The sequence below is a fragment of the Phyllobates terribilis genome, unplaced genomic scaffold, assembly GCF_046119375.1.
Source record: "Phyllobates terribilis strain yellow unplaced genomic scaffold, ASM4611937v1 Scaffold_4__5_contigs__length_816908805, whole genome shotgun sequence".
NCBI lineage: Eukaryota > Metazoa > Chordata > Amphibia > Anura > Dendrobatidae > Phyllobates > Phyllobates terribilis.
Genome location: NW_027362764.1, coordinates 401,572,461 through 401,597,176, shown reverse-complemented (window position 1 = coordinate 401,597,176; position 24,716 = coordinate 401,572,461). Strand labels below are relative to the sequence as shown.

General features: G+C 50.8%; 1 protein-coding gene across 8 annotated transcripts in view; it reads right to left on the bottom strand.

The window, feature by feature from the left end:
• LOC141265436 (NFX1-type zinc finger-containing protein 1-like) overlaps positions 1–24,716 on the bottom strand; it is a 249,779-nt gene that overhangs the window by 99,622 nt on the left and 125,441 nt on the right. For all 8 annotated transcript variants that reach the window (XM_073678517.1, XM_073678513.1, XM_073678515.1 and 5 more), the window contains one exon: positions 13,287–13,386. In XM_073678517.1, coding sequence (XP_073534618.1) covers positions 13,287–13,386 — 100 coding nt within the window. The remainder of the gene's footprint in view (positions 1–13,286; positions 13,387–24,716) is intronic.

Genomic DNA, 24,716 nt, shown 5'->3' with positions numbered 1-24,716 from the left:
GTATCAGATCCAGGATATAGGAAAGTCTCTGTCCATTCACCACCAGGTGGCACCCCGAAGGGTTCTGGAGACAACTGGAGGTCCTCCGCCTGGTCAGAGGGGTGTAGAGACTCATGGGTAACCTCTGCTTCAGAGTACACAAGGTCGGACTCACTGGACGAAGCAAGGGAGGCATCAGATCCAGGATATAGGAAAGTCTCTGACAATTCACCACCAGGTGGCACCCCGAAGGGTTCTGGAGACAACTGGAGGTCCTCCGCCTGGTCGGAGGGGTGTAGAGACTCGGGAGTAACCTCTGCTTCGGAGTACACTAGGTTGGACTCACTGGACGAAGCGAGTGAGGTATCAGGTACAGAGTATAGGAGGGTCTCTGTCCTTCCGCTACCAGGTAGCACCCCGAAGGGTTCTGGAGACAACTGGAGGTCCTCCGCCTGGTCGGAGGGGTGTAGAGACTCGGGGGTAACTACCACTTTGGGGTACCCATTGTCAGGCTCACAGGACGAAGCGGACAAAGTATCGAGTACCGGGTGTAGAGAAGTCTCTCTCCATTTGTCATCGAGTGGTATCCCGGAGGATTCAGGAGGCAACAGGGGGTCCTCCGCCAGGTAGTAGAGGTGCACAGACTCTGAGGTAACCACAGCTTTGGAGCATCCTTGGACATGCACACTGGTTAAAGTGGGTGAAGCATCTGATGCCGGGTGCAGGAAGTTCTCCTGTGTGGAGTCTGGATGGGCAGAAGTCTCTTCGGGCAGGAGAACCGGTGCACTACCCACGCACATTACCCGTTGGGGCTTCTCCGGGATACAGGGAGATGAAGCTTCAGTAGGGACTTCAAGGTTGGGGTCAGGAGGTCTCAGGGAGGACAGACCCTGGCGTGACGGCTTGCCTCTACGTCTAGCACGTCTGGACTGCCTCTTGAGGTTGGGAGAAGTATTCCGGAAAGCGTAATCACCCTGTGAGGATTCTGGGTGGGCAGTAGTCTCATTGGGCTGGAGGACTATTGCGCTACCCACACACATTACCCATCGGGGTTGCTCCGGGATATTGGGAAGTGAAGCTTCAGCAGGAGCCTCCGGGTTAGGATCATCAAAGACCATTAGAAAGGCCACCAGGAAGGCCATTAGGTCCAGGAGGATCGGATCCTGTGTTTCATATAGGGGGTTGATCCATTCCAAGGCATCACCCGCCAGGTAAGACATAATGAATGCCACCTTAACCCGATCGGTGGGAAAACATAGAGGGTAGAACTTGAAGTGTAGCATGCATTGCTCCACAAATGCACGACTTTGTCTTGGATCCCCATAGTAACGTAGCGGATCCGCAGGAACGAGAGCAGATAGATCCATCTGGACGGGTGCGTAATTCGCCTGGAACTTAGCTAAGAAAAAAAATTTTTTATTTATTTATTTTAATGCATGTATTCGCTGGAAAACTTCTCAGAGAGCGAAGGCCGTGGGGCTCAACGGGAACCATGGCCTGAGCATGCTGTAATGCACACGCCCGGGCTGAGCGGCGTGTGCATGTGATTGTAGTGATTCCACTGGACCGTGCCGGAGAGTGAATGCCTGGAGGGGCGTAACTAGGTATTCACCCGATCCGACCAGGGTCGCACGACGGCATACGACGCCAGTGCACCAAGGAGGAACCGAGCAGAGGGACCAGGTGCTACTCCAGGACAGACCCCGGACACGGCTGTTGACCCACACAGGGGAATACAGGAACAGACTGGTTAGGCTGGCGCACAGACTGGTGGGTATAGGCAGGCACGACTGGTATGCAGGCAGGCGGGTATGCAGGCAGGGGGGTACAGGCAAGCACAGCTAGAGTGCAGACAGGGAGGCACTAGCAGGTAGGAACACAGGCGGGATAGGACCCAGTACACACTGGGACTCAGGAACAATACAGGCAGAGGGGTACAGGCAAGCACAGCTAGAGTGCAGACAGGGAGGCACTAGCAGGTAGGGACACTGGCGGGATAGGACCCAGTACACACTGGGACTCAGGAACAGAACCACAGATGTGGCGGACAAACACAGCAGAGTGAGGCCGCCCAGAGAGGTGAGCGAGAACAGGGCAGGACAAGACCGCCTGGAGCGGTGAGCATGAGTAGAGCAGGACAAGGCCGCCAGGAGCGGTGAGCAAAGGGTCAGAGCTGAGCGAGACTGCCGGAGCAGTGAGCAAGAGTAAAGCAGGACGAGGCCGCCTGGAGCGGTGAGCAAGAGTGGAGCAAGACTGCCGGAGCAGTGAGCAAAAGGATAAGAGCGGAGCGAGACTGCCGGAGCAGTGAGCAAAAGGGTCAGAGCGGAGCAAGGCTGCCGGAGCAGCGAGCAAAGGAGTCAGAGCAGGCTAGAACCGCCGGAGCGGTGAGCAAAGGAGTCAGAGCAGGCAAGAACTGCCGGAGCGGTGAGCAAAGGAGTCAGAGCAGGCTAGAACCGCCGGAGCGGTGAGCAAAGGAGTCAGAGCAGGCTAGAACCGCCGGAGCGGTGAGCAAAGGAGTCAGAGCAGGCTAGAACCACCGGAGCAGTGGGCAAAGGAGTCAGAGCAGGCTAGAACCGCCGGAGCGGTGAGCAAGGCAGAGCAGGGGGGACAGGGCTCTGTTCACACGGAACAGACAGGAGGAGAAAGGCAGAGCCAGATACCCACAGGGTACTTGCAGTGAAGTAGCGAGTGGACCACAAACTCACAAACGGGAGTACAGAGACAACAAGCAGGAGTTAGGTACGAGTTCAGACTCTGCAGAAAAAGGAAGGGAACGGACATCGGCCATAGAGGCAAAACAGGTAAAGGATAGGAGAGAGTTCAGACTGGAACTGAGTGTACGGAGGAGACCGACACTGCAGAGGGATACAGGAGCGGGTCTGGGAATACGGCCCCCAGAGAGGCGGGACGAACAGGCAAGGAGCGTGTTCAGACAGGACAGACAAGATACAGGAGCGGGTCTAGGTAATCGGCCCCTAGAAGGCGGGAGGAACTGGCTAGGAGCGTGTTCAGACAGGACAGACAAGATACAGGAGCGGGTCTAGGTAATCGGCCCCTAGAAGGCGGGAGGAACAGGCTAGGAGCGTGTTCAGACAGGCCTGGAAATACAGCCTCCAGGAAAGGCAGACAAGAGAACACAGAACGGGACCTGGCACCTTCAGAGTGCAAGCACACACTGAATGAAACACTATGCTCAGGCAGGGATAGATGGGAGCAGCTGAGCTATATACCAGGTGACAGACAGCAATAGTCTGAGGACCCACAAGGGGTGTGACCCACAGCAGGTACAAAAAGCAGGAAGTGATCGGGCGCCGCCCTTAAGCAGCAGAAACAGACACAAACAGACAGCATGGAGGTAAGCCAGAGAGACATTCTGGACTGGAGATCAAGTGCGCGCTCTTGCACTGTGGGAGATGGACCACCATGCAAGGACGCCGCCAGGTATGTTACACCAGGGTTTATGACTCACTACATGGAGTTGTGTTACCCCAGGCCTGGATGCCACAAACTTGTAAGGCTGTGTCTGAGAGCAGGAGGGAGGTTCTCTGGTCATGGACCATTTGCATGCAGCACCTGCTGTCCCAGGCCAGTAGGGGGAGCAGGCTGCCCCTATAAAAACTGGTACTGAGGGCAGGGTTAGAGAGACCAGGACCCGCTTCTGAAGCATCCAGAAGGGTTCCCAGAAGCAGAGGGACAGGTCTGCCGCAACTGAGGAGTCCAGGAGGCATAGGAGGAACACCAAGCCAGGGACAGAGGCGACGAGAGCCGGTCCTGGCAGAGAGGAAACTGCATACCGGACACTGGGGTCCGAGGCTGTCAGGATTGCAAGTTCTGCAGCAGATCATCTACCTGCGAGGGATTTTAGGTCCCTTGGCCAAGAAGCCTGGAGGTTCCGCCACACAGAGGGACCGGTACAGCATGGAGAAGCTACAGGTACCTAAGGCCCGAGTCGCAAGCCATACAGGTGTAGTACACGGCAAGCTCAGGGACGTGGGCTATCAAACCACTAAAGGGGGAGATAGTCAGCAAGGGCAGAAAGAGAACGGTAGGCCTACCCACTCACCCTGACCAGCGGAGCTCGCCCGAATGCCCTCAGACACCAGGTCCATTCCTACCCTGTACTCCTGTTGGGTCTATGATAAGATCAGTAAAAGACCCTGGACTGCATTATTGGACTCTGTGTGGTTACTGCTGCGCCTGCACCATCACCCCCAGCATCCTATCACACTGCCCTGAGGCTACACTCCTCCCGTGGGGAGTTGTACTATTCCCTGCTGCATCCCTAACACCAGCCTCAGCGGTCTGCCTTGCAGTGGCGGTCCTCCCTGACCGCAATCCACGGGTGGCGTAGTCGGACATTACCTAAAACACATCATAGACTACCACTGGTCTGACCACCCTGAGCCACGGGACCAGGTCGCTACTACTACTCCCAGCATTGCCCTGAAGTCCGGTCTCGAGTGCCCCACGGCCCAGGGGGCGAGTCAGCTTTGGCGTAGTCGGCAGGATTGAGACCAACCCACCACAAATGGGTATTGCGTGCCTGAAAAAGACTGTACACGTACCTTAAAAAGAAGTTTCCCGCCATCCGGAGCCGTTTCCCGCCGTTTTCAGCCATCTCCCGCCATCTTCAGCAGTCTCCCGCCATCTTCAGCAGTTTCCCGCCATCCTCAGCCGTTTTCCCGCCATCGGACGCCATCTTCAGGACGCCGCGCGGGAAGAAGAGGGGCGTGGACGTCCAAACCGCGCGAGACCCAAAGCTCCGCCCCACGCACCGACGCTGCGCAAGGTCCTGGAAGGGAGAGAGAGCGACGCTGACGTCACCAGGACGAGACGCAAGGTCCTCACATGGAGCAGCACCAGAGGAGCCGCGGCCTACAGAAGAGGATCGTCGGAAGGTAGGCCACGCTTAACTAGGGGGGAGGAAGATGACGGACACGGAGGGGCCTTCTACAACCAGCGGGGCTGCAGCAGAGGTGATGCCGTTCTCTATGCCCTACATCCCCGGAGCAGCCTGGCTGCCCCAATACTCAGGGGAATCCCATACCTTAACTGACTTTAGGGAAAGACTGCACAGTTTGTTCAAAGTTTATCCCCTGACGGAAGAACAGAAAGTGAGCATTCTAACGGGGCAGCTCACCGATGCAGCCCAGCGGGAAGTGAAATCATGGTCAGATGAAGAGAAAAAGACAGTAAAGGACATTCTGACCCGGCTGCGGAGTACCTTTGATACCTGTACCTCAGCAGAAATAAAAATGCGGTTCTATGGCTGTAAGCAGCGGGCCCAGGATAGTATCAGAGACTATGCCTTGAACCTGCAAGAAGCCCTGAGAGCTATCAAACAAGCTGACCCTGGTAGCGTGCAGGACTCTGATAAACTGTTGACTGACCAGTTCATAGAAGGTCTGCCGTCCAGCTCCCACAGAACCCAGCTGCGCCTCATGGCCGTACAGAGCCCCGATTTGACTTTTGCGCAGTTCAAGGATTGGGCCATCCGAGTGCTCAGAGAACCCGCAGCAGGTGGCGCTGTAGCTTCCCGGCGCCCTGCCATCACTTACCACCAGGGGGCAGCGCCCTACCCTGCAGACCTTGTGGGGGCTGATGCTCAAGCCCTAAATCCATCCCAGCCTGCAGACCTGCACCATCAGGTCCAGGAGCTAACAAAGAGTGTGGCTGCATTAACCAGGACCGTACAGTCATTGCAGGAGGAACCGTCAAGACCAATCGGAGGATGTCCCGTGGCGTCGACAAAGGAGGATCCCGCCGTTCAGAGGGAGGACCGCCGACCGCTACGCTGAGGATGGACAGCCAATTTGCCGCCATTGCAGTCAGCCAGGACATATAGCATGGTACTGTACTTTAAATGGGTCCGACCTGGGGCAGAGGGCCAACCCCCAGGCATAAGGTCATCAGGCCCGTCTAATTGGCGTGATATGTACGTGGGAGGACGCCCGGTCTTACCCGTAGTGCTGGACGGTATCCCCATGAGTGCACTGCTGGACACCGGGTCTCAAGTGACTACCATCCCCTACGTACTTTTCAAGCGGTACTGGAGTGATGCTGACATAACCCGCTACCCAGACGATGACTTAAGCATCATTGCCAGCAATGGCCAACCCGTGCCGCAGGTGGGGTTCAGAGAGATGACCATCAAGATTGGTAAGGTGGAACTGCCGGCACAGGGAGAGATCATTGTGGACATTGACCATCGTGAAAGTCACCCTAAAATAACTGTGGGTACTAATGTGATTGAAAACTGTCTTTCAGAAGTAATTGTGATTTTACAGCAGGTGGCGATGAATGCGAGCTCCAGCCAAAAGAGGGTCCTCCAGAAAGAGATAAGAGCCCTGATGAGACGGCAGCAGGTAGAACTGTCTGGTGGTGAGATCGGTAGCGTAAGAATGAGTGACCCATTCCCCATTTCCATGCCTCCCAAAAGTGAAATGATGATCTGGTGTCGGACTGCAATCGGGTTGAGAGGCAGAGACTACCAAGCCATGGTAGAACCCGTGTACTCAGACAGCAGGCCCACCATTTTGACAGCCCGGGGGGTGGTTGATGTCCGTCATGGAAGGGTGCCCGTTCGCATTCTCAACATTGGGGAGAGGGAGGCACACCTACCCAGGTACGCTACACTTGCCAAACTGTTTGCTGTTGAGCACAAAGCTATCAGGGCCGTGGAACCGTTGCCTCCATCTCCACAGGCAGAGGGTAATGGCTCCCAGAAACAAAAGGAGGACTGGTGCCAGGAACTCCATGTGGGTGCTGACTCCACTCCCCTGCACCAAAAACAAGGAGTCTACCGGGTGGTTCAAGAGTATTAGTAAGCACCCGCTAGACTTCGGCAGAGTAAAAGGGATAGAACACCATATCCCCACGGGGAGCCACCCACCGATAAGAGAGAGACACAGGCCTGTACCCCCTGCACATTATCAGAACGCCAAGGGTATGCTGAGAGAAATGAAAGAAGCTGGGGTCATTAGAGATAGCTGTAGCCCCTGGGCAGCTCCCTTAGTTTTGGTAAAAAAGAAAGACGGTACCATGAGAATGTGTGTGGACTATAGGCAAATCAATTGTATCACCCATAAAGATGCGTACCCATTACCTAGGATAGAGGAGTCTTTGGCAGCTCTAAAATCAGCTAATTTCTTCTCTACTTTGGACCTTACTAGCGGATACTGGCAGGTTCCTGTGGCGGAGGCTGACAAGGAGAAGACCGCCTTCACCACCCCGATGGGACTGAGCGAGTTCAACTGTATGCCCTTCGGGCTCCGCAACGCACCAGGGACCTTCCAGAGGCTGATGGAATGCTGTCTAGGGCACCGAAACTTCGAGACGGTCCTCCTTTACCTGGACGACGTGATCATCTATTCGAAGACTTACGAGGACCATCTAAAGCACCTGGCCGAGGTGTTCGAAGCCCTGGCAGGCTACGGCCTGAAAGTGAAGCCTTCAAAGTGCCACCTGTTAAAACCGAAGGTCCAATACCTAGGACACGTGGTGAGTGCAGAGGGAGTAGCCCCCGACCCCGACAAAGTTACAGCCATCAAGAGCTGGCCAAGCCCCTCTAACATCAAGGAAGTGAGGCAATTCCTCGGGTTGGTAGGCTACTACCGAAGGTTCATCCCCGGGTTCACTAAGATGGCAGCCCCTATGCAGGACCTCCTGATAGGGCAATCTAAATCCAGAAGTCACAAGCCACCCTTCAAGTCGGACAAGCCGGAAGAGGAGTCTTTCTGTCAGTTGAAGATGGCCCTCACGGGGGATGAGATACTGGCCTACCCCGATTATGGCCAGCCTTTTATCCTCCACACAGATGCCAGTAATGTGGGGCTGGGAGCCGTACTGTCACAAAACCAACAAGGCAGAGAAAGGGTGATCGCATATGCCAGCCGGAAGTTGAGGCCCACTGAAAGAAACCTGGAGAACTACAGCTCCTTTAAGCTAGAATTCTTGGCAGTGGTGTGGGCCGTCACAGAGCGGTTTAAGCATTACCTGGCCTCCGCAAAGTTCACTGTGTACACGGACAACAACCCGTTGACACATCTGGACAATGCAAGACTAGGTGCCCTAGAACAGCGGTGGATGGCCCGGCTACCCAATTATGACTTCACAATCAAATACCGGGCAGGCAGGACCAACACCAACGCAGACGCCCTATCAAGAATGCCCCACCTAACTGAAGGAGAAGACGACTCGGAAGAGCTGGAGGAAATAGAGCTCCCTGCGTTCCACCGGTATGTGGCCCCTCAGCTTTCTCACCGGGTAAGAGACAAGGACTTAACCACCGTCATGTTCAAACCCTTACCCCACCACAGCTGGGCTGAAACGCAAGATAGCGACCCTGCAATACGCCTGGTCAAAGACATGTTAACCCAGGAAGATGCTAGCCCTGGCCCGGATGCTCCAGAGGAAGCCAAGCAGATATGGAAGGAGAAAAGCAGGCTATTCCTCTATGAGGGTAAGCTGTGCAGAAGGCTTGTCAATCACCGGACGCAGATAGTGGTCCCAAGGCGAGATGCAGCAATGGTCCTGGAGGCCTACCATGACAGAGCGGCACACTTCGGGTGGAAGAAACTGGAGTTCCTACTGAGGGAACGGTTCTACTGGGTCGGCATGAGAAGGGCCATCGAGAAGTGGAGCAGGGACTGCGGCCCTTGTCACCTCAGAAGGAAGGACCCTGCCAGCCAGCAGACACCCTTGAGGCCCATCGTCACCAGGCAGCCTCTTGAGCTGGTAGCTCTGGACCATGTGAAGTTGGCTCCAAGCCGGTCGGGCTACATCTATGCCCTGACAATTGTGGACCATTACTCCCGGTTCCTGGTAGTGGTTCCTGTTAAAGACCTGACAGCCCAAACAGCGGCCAGAGCCTTCCAGCAACACTTCTGCCGTCCACATGGGTATCCGGAACAGGTCTTGACAGATCAAGGTCCAGCGTTTGAGGCTGAAGTATTCCAGGAGTTCTGCAACCTCTACGGCTGTAGGAAGATTCGGACAACGCCTTACCACCCGCAGACCAACGGGCTGTGTGAGAAGATGAACAATATCGTCATTGATCTCCTCAAGACGTTACCCCTGGAAGAACGCAGCCTGTGGCCGGAGAAGCTGCCAGACCTGATTGACTTGTACAACCATATCCCGGTGAATGCTACAAATTGCACCCCGGCTTACCTGATGCAAGCAAGACCAGGTAAGCTGCCGATCGACCTGGAAATGGGAGTCCTGACACCTGAGGACACCTCCCCAGACGCGGACTGGGATACGGAACGGCGGCTACAGTACAAGAAGGTACAGGAGAGTGTGGAGAGGAGTCTGGCTCAAGTGAGAGAAAAGCAAGAGAGGCTCTTCAACCAACACGCCCCTGCTGGTCCCCTGGAACCTGGTGAGCAGGTCCTGAAGCGGAAGAGAAGGCTTCACAAGCTGGATGACCAGTGGGAGAGAGACCCGTACACAGTACTGCAATCCGACCATGACAACCCGAAGGTATGTGTGATTACCAAGGATGGAGGAGAAACCACTAGCACCGTCTCCAGAGACCACCTAAAACGGTGCCCTGAGCAACTACAGAGTCCAAGTGAAGATCAAGATGACCTTGAACCCGCAGAGGACAAGGAGGAGATGATCAGCACAGTTCTCGGAGAGTTCCCCCGGACCTGGACTCAGATAAATGGCGCAATAGTGGTACCCGTCCTACACTTCCTTCAGCCTACCCAGCAGGAGCCTACAAGAGGACAGGAAGAACAAGAAGAGCAAGCGGCCCCAGAGGCGGAAGAACCCACGCCAGCAGCCCAGGAAAGTAAATCCTCTGCTGACAGTGAGCCTGCCATGCCTGCGGTAAGCCAAAGGACCCGCAGACAGCTACCTGCCCTACCTGTACACCCAGCTAGTATCTGTACCCTCAATGATAGTGGGGAAAGCCAGGTTAGACCACCACCAGACAGTGGGCTACGGAGGTCAACCCGGAGCACTAGGGGTCAAATGCCAGCTCGCTGGAAGATCTAAATGTATAATGTATATATTTAATGTGTTATGTTTGTACCCTGGTTATTAATACTGTTTTCCAGTTTTTCATAGTGACAAATGGACTAAAAGGTTATGAACTTTGAGTAACCGGGACTTCCTTGTAAATATGTTCGGAGCCTAACCAAAGGAAAGAATAAAGACTGTCAAGGACTCGGGGCAAGGACAGACCCCCACCTGGTTAAGGCTCCCATTGTGTTGGTGAAATGGACACCCGGTCACGGATCATACTGTGACCCTCTTCTTTTGTTGGTGATATGGACACCCAGTCACATGCCATACTGTGATCTAAAGGACTCAATATGTGGTGTTGTTTGTTATTTCTTTCTCTGTTATGTTTATGTTATAATTTCTACCCTGTATCGTGTTTCTTGTTTAGTCCCGGAGTACTAAGCTTTCCTAGGGGGGAATGTGTCACCCCAGGCCAGGATGCCACAAACTTGTAAGGCTGTGTCTGAGAGCAGGAGGGAGGTTCTCTGGTCATGGACCATTTGCATGCAGCACCTCCTGTCCCAGGCCAGTAGGGGGAGCAGGCTGCCCCTATAAAAACTGGTACTGAGGGCAGGGTTAGAGAGACCAGGACCCGCTTCTGAAGCATCCAGAAGGGTTCACAGAAGCAGAGGGACAGGTCAGCTGCAGCTGAGGAGTCCAGGAGGCATAGGAGGAACACCAAGCCAGGGACAGAGGCAACGAGAGACGGTCCTGGCAGAGAGGAAACTGCATACCGGACACTGGGGTCCGAGGCTGTCAGGATTGCAAGTTCTGCAGCAGATCATCTACCTGCGAGGGATTTTAGGTCCCTTGGCCAAGAAGCCTGAAGGTTCCGCCACACAGAGGGACCGGTACAGCACGGAGATGCTACAGGTACCTAAGGCCCAAGTCGCAAGCCATACAGGCGTAGTACACGGCAAGCTCCGGAACGTGGGCTATCATACCACTAAAGGGGGAGATAGTCAGCAAGGGCAGAAAGAGAACGGTAGGCCTACCCACTCACCCTGACCAGCGGAGCTCGCCCGAATGCCCTCAGACACCAGGTCCATTCCTACCCTGTACTCCTGTTGGGTCTATGATAAGATCAGTAAAAGACCCTGGACTGCATTATTGGACTCTGTGTGGTTACTGCTGCGCCTGCACCATCACCCCCAGCATCCTATCACACTGCCCTGAGGCTACACTCCTCCCGTGGGGAGTTGTACTATTCCCTGCTGCATCCCCAACACCAGCCTAAGCGGTCTGCCTTGCAGCGGCGGTCCTCCCTGACCGCAATCCACGGGTGGCGTTGTCGGACATTACCTAAAACACATCATAGACTACCACTGGTCTGACCACCCTGAGCCACGGGACTGGGTCGCCACTACTACTCCCAGCATTGCCCTGAAGTCCGGTCTCGAGTGCCCCACGGCCCAGGGGGCGAGTCAGAGTCAATGCACACCTCCTCCAGATGGTCTCCAAATAATTAAGCATTCCCACAGACATCTCTTTGACTTATCATTAGGAGGCATCACCCCCTCCTCCTCATGAACAAATGTCATACTCTAACATCTCTTAAAGGTTGTGCCTTTTGTCTTATAAATTAATTTGTAATATTGCCTGACGAAGGAGCCTCTGTGTTCTGAAAGCTTGCACATACAGTATATATTTTCTTCTGGTTAGCCAATAAAGGTATCACTTCAAGAATACTTTTGTCATTTTTGGACATAAAAGTATTTACATCAGCCTCTAGATGTGAAAGGTGGTAGAGACATACCCCTAAAAACTTGCAAAGAAATTTGGTCCTACAAAGTATTGACTCAGGGGCTGAATACAAATGAACATCACAATTTTCAGATTTATATTTTTAAAAATATATCGCTTCCTTTACACTTTACAAGTACTTGCTTCTTGGAGTTGGCATATCACATAAAATCTCAATAAAATACATTTAAGTTTGTGGGTGAAACGTGAAAAAATGTGTTAAAGTTCATGGGGTATGAATATTTTTTCAAGACACTGTACAACAGTTAGGAACTAGCATAGATTTAAGCTACAGTTTAAAACCACTTTATGACCTTAAACGCATAAGTACGTCCAAGGTGGCATGACTGTACTCCATGCGGGCTCTGGCACTGATCCCGCATGTTTTCGTGCACATGACATGACAGCTGATCAGTACAGCTGACATGTGCCCCTAACAGCCATGGGTGGAATCGAGATCCACCCACGGTATTTAACTAATTAAATGCCGCTGTGTCACTATGACAGAGGCATTCAACTCGCGCTTACCAAAAGCGCATTACTAATTCCACCCATCAGCGCCAGTGTCACATGGTTTGCGGGTCGCCAATGGGTTGGCATGATAATCCGGGGACTGCAGGAGACCCCTGTGACTGAAGCCCTGCTGTGTGTAGTGCAGGCGATCGGATGATCGCAGCTTCTAGTCTCCCATGGAGACTATTGAAGCAAGTGAAATGTAAAAAAAAATGTTTTTAAAAATATTAAAAAATTAAAAAAATCTAAAAGTTCAAATCACCCCCCCTTTCGCTCCATTCAAAATAAAACAATTAAAAAAAATCAAATATACACATATTTGTCATTGCTGCGTTCAGAATCTCCCGATCTATCAAAGCATAAAAATAATTAATCCGATCGGTAAATGGCGTAACGAGAAAAAAAATCAAAACGCAAGAATTATGTTTTTTTGGTTGCCGCAACATTGCAATAAAGTGCAATAACAGGTGATCAAAAGATCGTACCTAGCCCAAAATGGTATTTAGAATCTAGTGAACACAGCAAAAAAAAAAAAGAGAAATTGTACTTTTTTTTTGCAATTTCACAGCACTTTGATATTTTTCTTGTTTTCGAGCACACGATATGGTAAAACCAATGGTGTCGTTCAAAAGTAAAACTTGTCCCGCAAAAAATAAGCTATCACATGGCTATATTGATGGAAAAATAAGAAAGTTATGGCTCTGGGAAGACAGGGAGCAAAAAATGATAACGCAAAAACGGAAAAACCCAAGGTGGTAAAGGGGTTAAGCAGAAAACTGTCATAACTTGAATGATAACTTCCTCCCTAAAATTATACCACCTAATAATTGTCTTATGCTGGTGCAATATTGGCACACGGTGTCACAATTTAGATCATGCCTCCTTTCTAATAGGCAACAATGCCTTCTTGACTAGCATGTAAGACAATTAATTTAGTCTTAATTTAGATTTGTGGTGCATTTAGATTTAGTAAATCTGCTCCATTTTTTTCTCCTTTTAACAAAACCTTACTCTTAAAACTTTAGCATGTGAAATCTTACCTTTTTCTTTGAAAGGCTTTTCTGTTTTTTCATACTTGGTGTGATACAGGGGTGCTAAACCCAGCCAGTCAGAAAGGATATGGAGTGTCGTCCTGTGTTCCTAGAACAATGGAGCATTATACAAGATACTCTTAAACATCGTACAAACATTTAAAATAATGTATTTACAGGTTATATAGTGTGTTTTTTAGCTTTAGGCCACGGCCCCATTATCAGTATTTGGTCAGTATTCGGTCAGTATTTTTCTCAGGAGTGGGAGCCCAAACCAGGTGAGGAACAATCAGAGAAAAGGTATAATAGAAACAAGTCACCAATTCTGTATTTATCACCCACTCCTGGTTTTGGCTCCCAGTCCTGAGATAAAATACTGACCAAATACTGATAGTGGGGCCGTGGCCTAATGCAGATTAACTAATCTATCTATCTTCCTACCTACGTACCTATCTATCTGTCTACAGTACCCACTGTATTTGTCAAAGGCAGGGTCTAGATTACAACACAGTATTCGCTTTGGAAACATTTCGAATGCTCCAACGGTCTGTGTTGTCATATATATGGGACATAATTAGAACAGTTTGACATTATTTTGCAATGATCCTGTCCAGAATTATGACAGTGCAATGCCGGGATCTTCAAATGGACTGCCCTGATCATTAGGCAATCAATTTTCAATTTGTACCAATATGGCTGGAATTGCACATCCAGTTTTGTAGCAGTTTTTAAAACCAAGATCATGAGAGAATCCTACAAAATGACAAGTGCCTTGTAAAGGAAAGATTGATCTGTCTCCTGGTTTTTTTTGCATCCCCTCCTGTTTTGGCTCAAACTGCCACAAAAATTGCCTGTGTGATTGCAGCCTTAAAGCTGATGGGGGGATTATATGCCACTATTGGCCTGCTACTTAATGATGCAACACATTTTTTGTTTTGTATTTTTTTTTGGGGGGGGGGCTGCATTGGTCGATGCAGTCAGTATACCTGCAGTATAGCATAGTATCTGGACTGGATAACCCCATTGTAATGGCCTGAGGGTATTGCATAAATTAAGAAATTGATACTGACCTCCATACCAGTCTGTGCTCTCAGCCTTGTGTCCCCCACTAGCCTCCTGACAACAAAATCATGTAACCACTGCAGTCTTCACATTTCTGCCAGAGCAAAAGAAACATTGTTCTTCTGCTTAGTTGGAATTATGAAGGCTGAAGCCGATCAGTGGCAGACGATTGGCTGCAGCGGTTATGTGACATTGTATATCTTAGTAGACCAGAGGGAACACAGATTGCAATGTTGGTACAGAAGGTAAGTATTAGTGTTGAGCGAGCACTAAAATGCTCAGGTGCTCGAAGCTCGGGCCGAGCTCACCGTGATACTCGGGTGCTCGACCCGAGCAACGAGCCCAATGTTAGTCTATGGGAGACTCGAGCATTTTTGCGGTGGCACCCCCGGCAGTCTTTTAAAAGCCTAACAAGTGCCCAAAACGATAGTAACAGTGCTCAAATGACATGGGGACAGCATGGGGATCACCCCAGGAAGCATTTCTGACCCCCAGGTCACTGCTGTCAACAACGTGGTCAGAGGTATTAAGCCACTTTTACAGGCTCACAATAAAACGTTCAAAAACGAAAGTGAAACTTTTTTCCTGTGAAATATGTTAAGGAACATCCTTTCCAGGGTAAAGACTTGTGTATAAGTTAAAATAAATGTCCAAAAACAAAAATACTCCTCCACACCTTCGGCTATGTTCACAAGTAGCATTTTTTATGCGTTTTTGCACTTTTGTATTGCTTTCAACTATGACAAATGCATTCACCGTGAAATGTCATTTTAACATTTTACAACCTTATCTGGCCATGTGCTGTGTGACACATGCATAAAGTGCTGAAAAGACAAGGGAACAGCATGGGGAAGACCCCTGGAAGCATCTCTGACTCCCAGGTCACTGTCTAAAAGTGTGCCCATCATAAGTGATCCTTACCGCATCAGAAGATGCCGACTTGCAACTATCCCCATGCAAGTTCTAGTCCCAGGGCAGTGTTCAATTGTACCTCCCCCATTCCTTTCAATACAAGCTCAAGTATGCAGCCTGCCACCCACCCACCCCCAGGCTGCAATACCATACTGTTTGCTTGCTTGAACTTGAAATTGGGCCTTTTAGGCATGTGGAGGCCACCACGTCATGGCTGTGTTGGCGGCCTGGAATCCATACTCAGTCCCCAGCCGCCCGGCGGCCGGGTGTCCATACTCGGTCCCCAGCCACCCCGCGGCCGTGTGTCCACACACGGTCCCCAGCCGCCTGGGGGCAGCCGGGTGTCCATAAACGGTCCCCAGCCGCCCCTATTTCTCCTTGGAACATCCCCCCACACACTTTTCTTAGCCCTGCCTGCTTTAGGCAGCATTGGACGAGCCCACCAGAGAACCAGACTCCTCCGGTGGGCCCTGACTTCTCCATCGGTGGAGTTGAGAGTGCCAAGGTGAGGAGCATGATGATGATGACAGAAGTTAGCATCTGCTATGTTTTCTTTTAATGCAAGTGTAAGTGTGCAGCTTGCCACCCACCCCCAGACTGCAATTCCATACTGCTAGCTTGCACTTGAAATGGGGCCTTTTAGTTTGGAGGAGGCCGAAGCTGGCCACTACCTCATGGCTGCTTCGGCAGCGAGGTATCCATACTCAGTCCCCAGCCGCCCATATTTGTCCTGGTGTGCCTTATACATAAGATTAAGCGCGTATACCAAAACATTACCTGTGCCCTCCCCAGTGCATTTAGTGGGAAGGAGAGCATATTCCGCTGTAGTGTGTGCATGCCAAACCCCTGTTCATGGAACATGCGAAGATGCCTCCCACCTTGCACCTGTCGTTGCAGACTTGCAACTATCCCCATTCAAGTCCTTGTCCCAGGGCAGTGTTCAATTGTACCTCTCCCATTCCTTGCAATGCAAGCGCAAGTATGCAGCCTGCCACCCACCCACCCCCAGGCTGCAATACCATACTGCTTGCTTGCTTGCACTTTAAATTGGGCCTTTTAGGCATGTGGAGGCAGAATCTGGCCACCACGCCATGGCTGTGTCGGCGGCCTGGTATCCATACTCAGTCCCCAGCCGCCTGGTGGCCGGGTGTCCCCGCTTGCTCCCCAGCCTCCAGGGGGTGGCCGGGTGTCCATACTCGGTCCCCAGCCACCCCTATTTGTCCCGGTAACCTTTCCCACACTTTTCTTAGCCTGGTCTGCTTTAGGGCAGCATTGGCCGAGCCCACCGGACTATCAGACTCCTCCGGTGGGCCCTGGCTTCTCCATCAGGGGAGTTGAGAGTGCCAAGGTGAGGAGCATGATGAGGATGATAGAAGTTAGCATCTGCTTTGTTTTGTTGTAATGCAAGCGCATGTATGTAGTAGCGGCTAGGACTGAGGTGGTCAGCGTTTTGGCGCATATCCTACCTCCTCCGAGGATTGCTGGATGTTTTCCTGCTACTATCCAAGTTCTATGACTCCCGTTAAAACAAAGCTTCAGGTGATAAATGATGGATGAGGTAGTGGCAAAGGAGAAAGAGCAGGAGGAACAGGGACCATTCACATCAATATCAGGCCAGTCAACCAGATATGTCTTGTAGGATATGTTTCTGTAACAAAAGGAGCGGTTCGGCTACACAGTTATAGGGCATACAGTGAGTGCAATGCCTACCAAAAATTTTGAGCCACTCCAATGCCCCTTGGAAATGACATGGAGGTCAGAGGGCATTAACTAAACCTTTTTTTCCATTTATAGCAACTGGGTCTCCCGTGCACTGTTGGCCTAAGCAGTGAATGGAAGGCTTTCCAAAAATTATGAGGAACTGCAATGCCCCTTACAAGAGCCATGTGTGGCACCCCAGGGGTCTGGTCACCACAGTAATAGAGATATTACGTCGGAGAGCAAGTGGGAGGTTTCCTGGTCAGGATCCCTTAAACATGCAACATCCTCCTGCCCCAATCCTGGGAGGGGAGAAATCTGCCCTTATAAACTGGATCTGGGGCGGAGTTGAGTGAGTCAGAGAACAGTCAGAGTCAGAGTGAGAGCAAGGGGCAGTAACAGCAAGGAGCTCTGTAGGAGCTAGGAGCTAAAGACCAGGGGCTGGAAGCTGAGCAGAGCTCGCCCTGGCAGAAGACAATAGGAACCGGACACAGGAGTCCGAAGCTGTGAGGACTTATATATCCAGCAGCAGAAACCAGCCGGCAGGGGATTTCAGGTCCTCTGGCCATAGAAGCCCGGAGGCTCAGTCACAAGCAAGGGACCAGCACCGCCGTCGTGGAGTGGAGGCTAACAGAAGGCCCCAAGTCACCAGCCATACGGGTGAGCACTACACGGTACACTCAGGGACGTGGGCTACTTCTACCCGCTTACAGCAAGGTAGCCAGGAAGAGTGCAGACAGACGGGGAGGCCTACAACTCCACCTGGCCAGGGGAACTCCTGCTTGCTCACAGACTGACCAGGCCTCTTATGCTAGCCAGTACTCCCGGGAGGGTCTACCTTATAATCATCAGTAAAGACCCTGAACTGCACTGCAAAGACTCTGAGTCATTCCTGCTGCGCTCGTGCACCATCACCCCCATCATCCACACTCACTGCCCTGAGGCTATACTCCTCCCGAGGGGAGTTATCCCATTCTATGCTGCGCACACAACACCAGCCTCAGCGGTCTGCCTCGCAGCGGTGGTACTCCCTGACCGCAATCCACGGGTGGCGCAGTCGGACAATTAACCTCGAAACCTAAGAAAGACTGCCACTGGTTAGACCAGCCTGAGCCACGGGACCGGGTCACCGCCACGGAGACTACAGACCCCAGAGACCCGGCACCGGGTATCCCACACACGTGTACACAAGGCCCAGGGGGCGCGTCACATGCAGTACAGCATATTACAAACATAAGTCCCATTATTGGGGAGTGGGTGTCCAATGGTATTTGCTTATGCTTTCCAAGCAAAAGCTGCCAAAAATTAGGACGGAGCAACTTACAATGCCCCTTACAAGAGCCATGCAGTACAGCATATTACAAACATAAGTCCCATTATTGGGCAGTGGGTGTCCCATAGTATTTGCTTATGCTTTCCCAGCAAAAGCTGCCAAAAATTAGGACGGAGCAACTTGCAATGCCCCTTACAAGAGCCATGCAGTGCAGCATATTACAAACATAAGTCCCATTATTGGGGAGTGGGTGTCCCATAGTATTTGCTTATGCTTTCCCAGCAAAAGCTGCCAAAAATTAGGACGGAGCAACTTGCAATGCCCCTTACAAGAGCCATGCAGTGCAGCATATTACAAACATAAGTCCCATTATTGGGGAGTGGGTGTCCCATAGTATTTGCTTATGCTTTCCAAGCAAAAGCTGCCAAAAATTAGGACGGAGCAACTTGCAATGCCCCTTACAAGAGCCATGCAGTACAGCATATTACAAACATAAGTCCCATTATTGGGGAGTGGGTGTCTCATAGTATTTGCTTATGCTTTCCCAGCAAAAACTGCCAAAAATTAGGACGGAGCAACTTGCAATGCCCCTTACAAGAGCCATGCAGTACAGCATATTACAAACATAAGTCCCATTATTGGGGAGTGGGTGTCCCATAGTATTTGCTTATGCCTTGCAAGCAAAAGCTGCCAAAAATAAGGACGGAGGAACTTGCAATGCTGGCACCCTGCTGGTATAGTGGTGGTGGAGGCTGAGGATAAGGAGAAGAAGATTAAACTGCCGAAACAAGGAAGCGTATACCCATGTGTGGGTGTGAAGTGGTGCATGTGAATACACCTCCCGAAATAACACAGTGGATTTGACTTTATGTTACTCTGCTGTCATTTGGTGGTGATGAGAAGTATGGCCCAATCCAGCTCTTGTTCATTTTGATAAGGGTCAGCTTGTCAGCATTGTCAGTTGACAGGCGAGTGCGCTTATCAGTTATAATTCCCCCAGCGGCACTAAAAACACGCTCCGATAACACGCTAGCGGCAGGGCAGGCCAGGACCTCCAAGGCGTACAGAGCGAGTTCATTCCAAGTGTCCAGCTTGGATACCCAATAATTAAAAGGCACAGAGGAATCACGGAGGACACTGGTACGATCGGCAAGGTACTCCCTCACCATCTTTTGAAACTTTCCACTCCTTGTGAGAGTACCCCGCGCCTCAGGGCCTGTAAGCTGGGCGGGTGTCAGAAAACTGTCCCAGAACGTTGACAGTGCTCCATTGCCTCGGCTGGATTGGAGTTGCATCTCTCTCACCTGTACGCCTTGGTTGGGCAACAAACTGTGACCTCTGCCGCTAGCGTGTTCAGATGGGAATTTTTTTAAGAGTTCTGCAGCAAGGGCCTTCTGGTATTGCCCCATTTTTGTAGTCCTCTCCACCTCAGGAATAAGAGAGTGAAAGTTCTCCTTGTAGCGGGGGTCTAAAAGTGTCACCAACCAGTAATGACTGTCACCCAACATTTTGACAACGCGAGGGTCACGGTTAAGGCAGCGTAACATAAAGTCAGCCATGCATGCCAGACTGGTAACGGGCAAGATTTCCGTGTCCTCACCAAGATGACGACTGACCATGCTCTCCTCCTCCTCCTCCTCTTCCTCCTCCCCCCTGTCCTCAGGCCACCCACGCTGAACCGATGGTATGACACTTGTACCGGTACTACCGTCTACAACGCATGATAGCAGCTCCTGTTCTTCTTCCTCCTCCTCCTCCTCCTCCTCCTCTCCCTCATTATCCCCCAATGCACATTGGGATGAGATGAGGCTGGGCTGTGTGTAATCGCTCGCTACGGCTTCTTGATCCATCTCATCATACTCTGGCTGCAATGCCTCCTCTTTAATTCTCTGCAGAGAGCGTTGCAAAAGACAGACAAGTGGGATGCTGACACTAATGATGGAGTCATCGCCACTCACCATCTTGGTGGCTTCCTCAAAGTTTGTCAGGATGGTACATATGTCAGACATCCAGGTCCACTCCTGAGGTCTTATGTGTGGAGTCTGACCTGAATATCGACGGCCTTGTTGCAGCTGGAACTCCACAACTGCTCTCTTCTGCTCACAAATCCTTTGCAACATGTGGAGGGTAGAGTTCCAACGTGTGGGGACATCACACACCAGTCGGTGTGCCGGAAGCTGCAAACGCTGCTGCAACACAGCAAGGGCGGCGGAAGCTGTAGCCGACTTGCGAAAATGAGCTGACAGGCGGCGTACTTTCACGAGCAGATCTGGCAACTCGGGGTACGACTTAAGAAACCGCAGAACCACGAGGTTAAGCACATGAGCCAGGCATGGTACGTGTGTGATCTCACCTCGCCTCAGAGCCGCCACCAGGTTACGGCCATTGTCACACACGACCATGCCGGGATGTAGGTTCAGCGGTCTCAGCCACAGATCTGCCTGCTCTTTCACAGCTGTCCACAACTCACAAGCAGTGTGAGGTTTATCACCTAAGCTTATGAGTTTCAGCACAGCCTGTTGCCGCTTGGCGGAGGCAGTACTGCAATGCTTCCAGCTTGTAACTGATGTGGTGATATCTGAGATGGAGGCTGAACATGAGGAGGAGGAGGATGAGGATGCGCAGGAGCTGTACACTGTGGGGGCAACTCTGACTGACATAGGGCCCGCAATCCTCGGTGTGGGGAGGATGTGTTCCGTCCCAAGGTCCGACTGGGTCCCGGCTTCCACTATGTTTACCCAGTGTGCCGTCAGAGAGATGTACCGTCCCTGGCCACAAGCATTTGTCCACGTGTCCGTTGTCAGGTGGACTCTCCCAGTAACTGCGTTGTTGAGGGCACGGCAGATGCTTTGGGACACGTGCTTGTGTAGTGCGGGGATGGCACACCGGGCAAAATAGTGTCGGCTGGGGACCGAGTACCGAGGGACGGCCACCGCCATAAGATTGCGGAAGGATTCCGTCTCCACCAGCCTAAAAGGCAGCATTTCCAATGAAAGCAGTCGCGAAATGTGCGAATTTAGGACTGTGGCCTGTGGGGCGTTAGCTGTGAATTTCCGCTTTCGTTCAAAGGTCTGGGATATGGACAATTGAACGCTGTGGTCGGACGTGGACGTGGACGTTGATGCTGTTTCTTGAGAAACTGCCATAACAAGTGAAGACTGAGAGGAGGGGGCATCTTTACATGCAGTATGGACAGGGGATTGCCTTGCACACACAACAGGGGGTTCTATTGCAAGCACAACAGTGGAAGAAGCAGTGGTGACACCCGCTGACACTGGTCGTAGACCCTGGGTTTCGCCCCGCAAAGTCGGGTGCTTTGCTGCCATGTGCCTGATCATGCTGGTGGTGGTCAGGCTGGTAGTTTTGTCACCCCTGCTGATGCTGGCATGGCAGGTGGAACATATGGCCTTTTTGGGGTTATCAGCAGAGTCTTTTAAAAAATTCCAGACTCTGGAAGACCTACCGCTTGTACTGGCAACGTCCCTCGTGTTGGTGTTACGGGGAACGGTTGCCTGCCTTCTGTCTGTGGCCACCACACTGCTTCTTCCTGCCTGTTGGGGTACTCTGCCTCCCTCCCCCTGTGTGCTGCTGGCCTCACTCTGCATGTCCTCCTTCCACGTTGGGTCAGTTGCTAGATTATCCACCACCTCCTCCTCTTCCACTTGCGCACCACGATCCTCCTCCTCACTTCCTGGCAATTGTGTCTCGTCATCGTCCACCTCTTGTGACAGATTGCCAACGTCGACTTCCTGTGGCCGTGGCTGTTCAAATATTTGGGCATCGCAACATGGGATCTCCTCTTCCAGCACTTCAAGCTTATCAGGCGAGGGGCCCAAATATGGAAATGGACCAGTGAACAGCTCTTCAGAGTGTCCAAGTGTGGGATCACTTGCTGTCTGACGACACTCGGCATGGTGGGAGGAAGGAACATCAGGGTGAGGAGGAGTATGCGGTCAAGACTCACGGTTACTAAGAGTTGACCGTGTGGAAGACAGACCGGAGGTGGTGGTGCCCAGGTAACTGGAAGTATTATCAGCTATCCAATTAATAACCTGTTCACACTGATCAGTTCTCAATACTGGTGTTGTTCTGTGCTTCCCTAGTAACTTGGTCAAGAAGTGGGAGCGAGAAGATGTGGCTGTTGGTTGTGGCACATTTTCACCTTGGCCACGGCCCCGTCCTCTGCACGAACCATCACCAGAACGTCCACTTCCACGTCCCTTGCCACGCGCCTTGCCCATTGTAAATGAAGTAAAATAGCTTACACTTGCACTATCAATGGAAAAAGGGTAATAAAGAGTAGATTAGAACTGTGGAAGAGGAAAACCACAGTTATTGTTTACTGGGGTATACCACACTTTTTTAAATAGAGATATTTGCGGCTGAACAGTGAGTGACACACTCAAACTGCTTTTTTTTTAGATACCAAAGGCCCAAAACTGGATAGTACAGCGATTTGACCCGTGGAACTGCGAAACCACACTGGGATGTCGGGCCTACACAAGACTATTTTCAACAGATATATTTTTGTGTCACAACAGTCAGGAGACACTACTGTTTTTCTTTACGGAAAAAACTACCAAAAGCTGAATAATAGAGATTTTTTACCGTGGGATGGCAAAACCACAGTTATTGTTTACTGGGGTATACCACACTTTTTTAAATAGAGATATTTGCGGCTGAACAGTGAGCGACACACTCAAACTGCTTTTTTTTTAGATACCAAAGGCCCAAAACTGGATAGTACAGCGATTTGACCCGTGGAACTGCGAAACCACACTGGGATGTCGGGCCTACACAAGACTATTTTCAACAGATATATTTTTGTGTCACAACAGTCAGGAGACACTACTGTTTTTCTTTACGGAAAAAACTACCAAAACCTGAATAATAGAGATTTTTTACCGTGGGATGGCAAAACCACAGTTATTGTTTACTGGGGTATACCACACTTTTTTAAATAGAGATATTTGCGGCTAAACAGTGAGCGACACACTCAAACTGCTTTTTTTTTAGATACCAAAGGCCCAAAACTGGATAGTACAGCGATTTGACCCGTGGAACTGCGAAACCACACTGGGATGTCGGGCCTACACAAGACTATTTTCAACAGATATATTTTTGTGTCACAACAGTCAGGAGACACTACTGTTTTTCTTTACGGAAAAAACTACCAAAACCTGAATAATAGAGATGTTTTACCGTGGGATGGTAAAACCACAGTTATTGTTTACTGGGGTATACCACACTTTTTTAAATAGAGATATTTGCGGCTGAACAGTGAGTGACACACTCAAACTGTCTTTTTTTTTAGATACAAATGGCCCAAAATGGATAATACAGAGGTTTGAACCGTGGAAGTGCAAAACAACACTTCTGTTTCTCTAGCCTAACCCAGACTATTTTCAACAGTTATATTTGTGTCTGAAAAATCAGAGACACGCTTTTTTTTTGCGGGGGGGGGGACACACCAAAAGGTTAATAAGACGGGTATTTGTACAGTGTGAAGGAGGAAAAAAAAGGAGGATTTAGATGAAAAAAAAAGGATTTTTCCTGGCCCCCGACACCTGGTGCTAAGTCCAGCAATTTGAGCAACAGGAGCACACAGGACTGTAATGCAGCGTTTGCTGGTATAACCACTGTGTCTCCTATACAGCCTGCCTGCCTGGTATCTGGGATGGATATTAGTCCTGAAAAGGACTGTTTGTTTGTTCTGGCAGCCTTTACAGACCCTACACTAACTATTTCACAGTTTATATCTCTCCCTAAATCAGCAGCGCTGTCCCTACACTGTCTAATCCGGAGCGACTGTGTCCAAGATGGCGGAGCCCCGTTTTAAATACTCGAGGTGACACTGTGCGGCCAGCCAATCACTGTAATGCCCACAACCAACATGGCTGCAGCATTACAGTGACTGGCTGGCAATCCCTGCTTGTTCATTGGCTCTGTAAAGAGCGCCAAACATGCAGGGCGGAGACCCGAGCTCCCGCCCGAGTAACCCGGAAATGCTCGGTGCTCACCGAACATCCCGAGTAGCGTGATGCTCGGGCGAGTACCGAGCAGTGTCGAGCATGTTCGCTCAACACTAGTAAGTATAGATATTTTTTTTTATTATTTCTGCACCTCCCTGGGGCCATTAATAAGAGGTTGTCCAGTAGTGGACAACCCCTTTAAGCTTATAACAAAGTATACATAGCCAAATATGCTTAGCTATATAAAGCATCCAAGAGACCCCAAACACAATTTAGGCTGTATTCACACTAGGTTTGGCCTATACAGTATAAATACACATGTCAGCAATAGAGACTATATGCCTATATTTGTACCAGAGTAGATTTTATTTTCTTATTTTTAGCCACAATCATATCTTCAAACACATTTTCATACATTAATTTAATTTTCGGTGAGTCGTCAATTTTGAATTTATCCTGTGCTCCACTGCACTTCAAATCTCTCCATAACCACACATGCCCAGGCATTTCCATTGCATAACA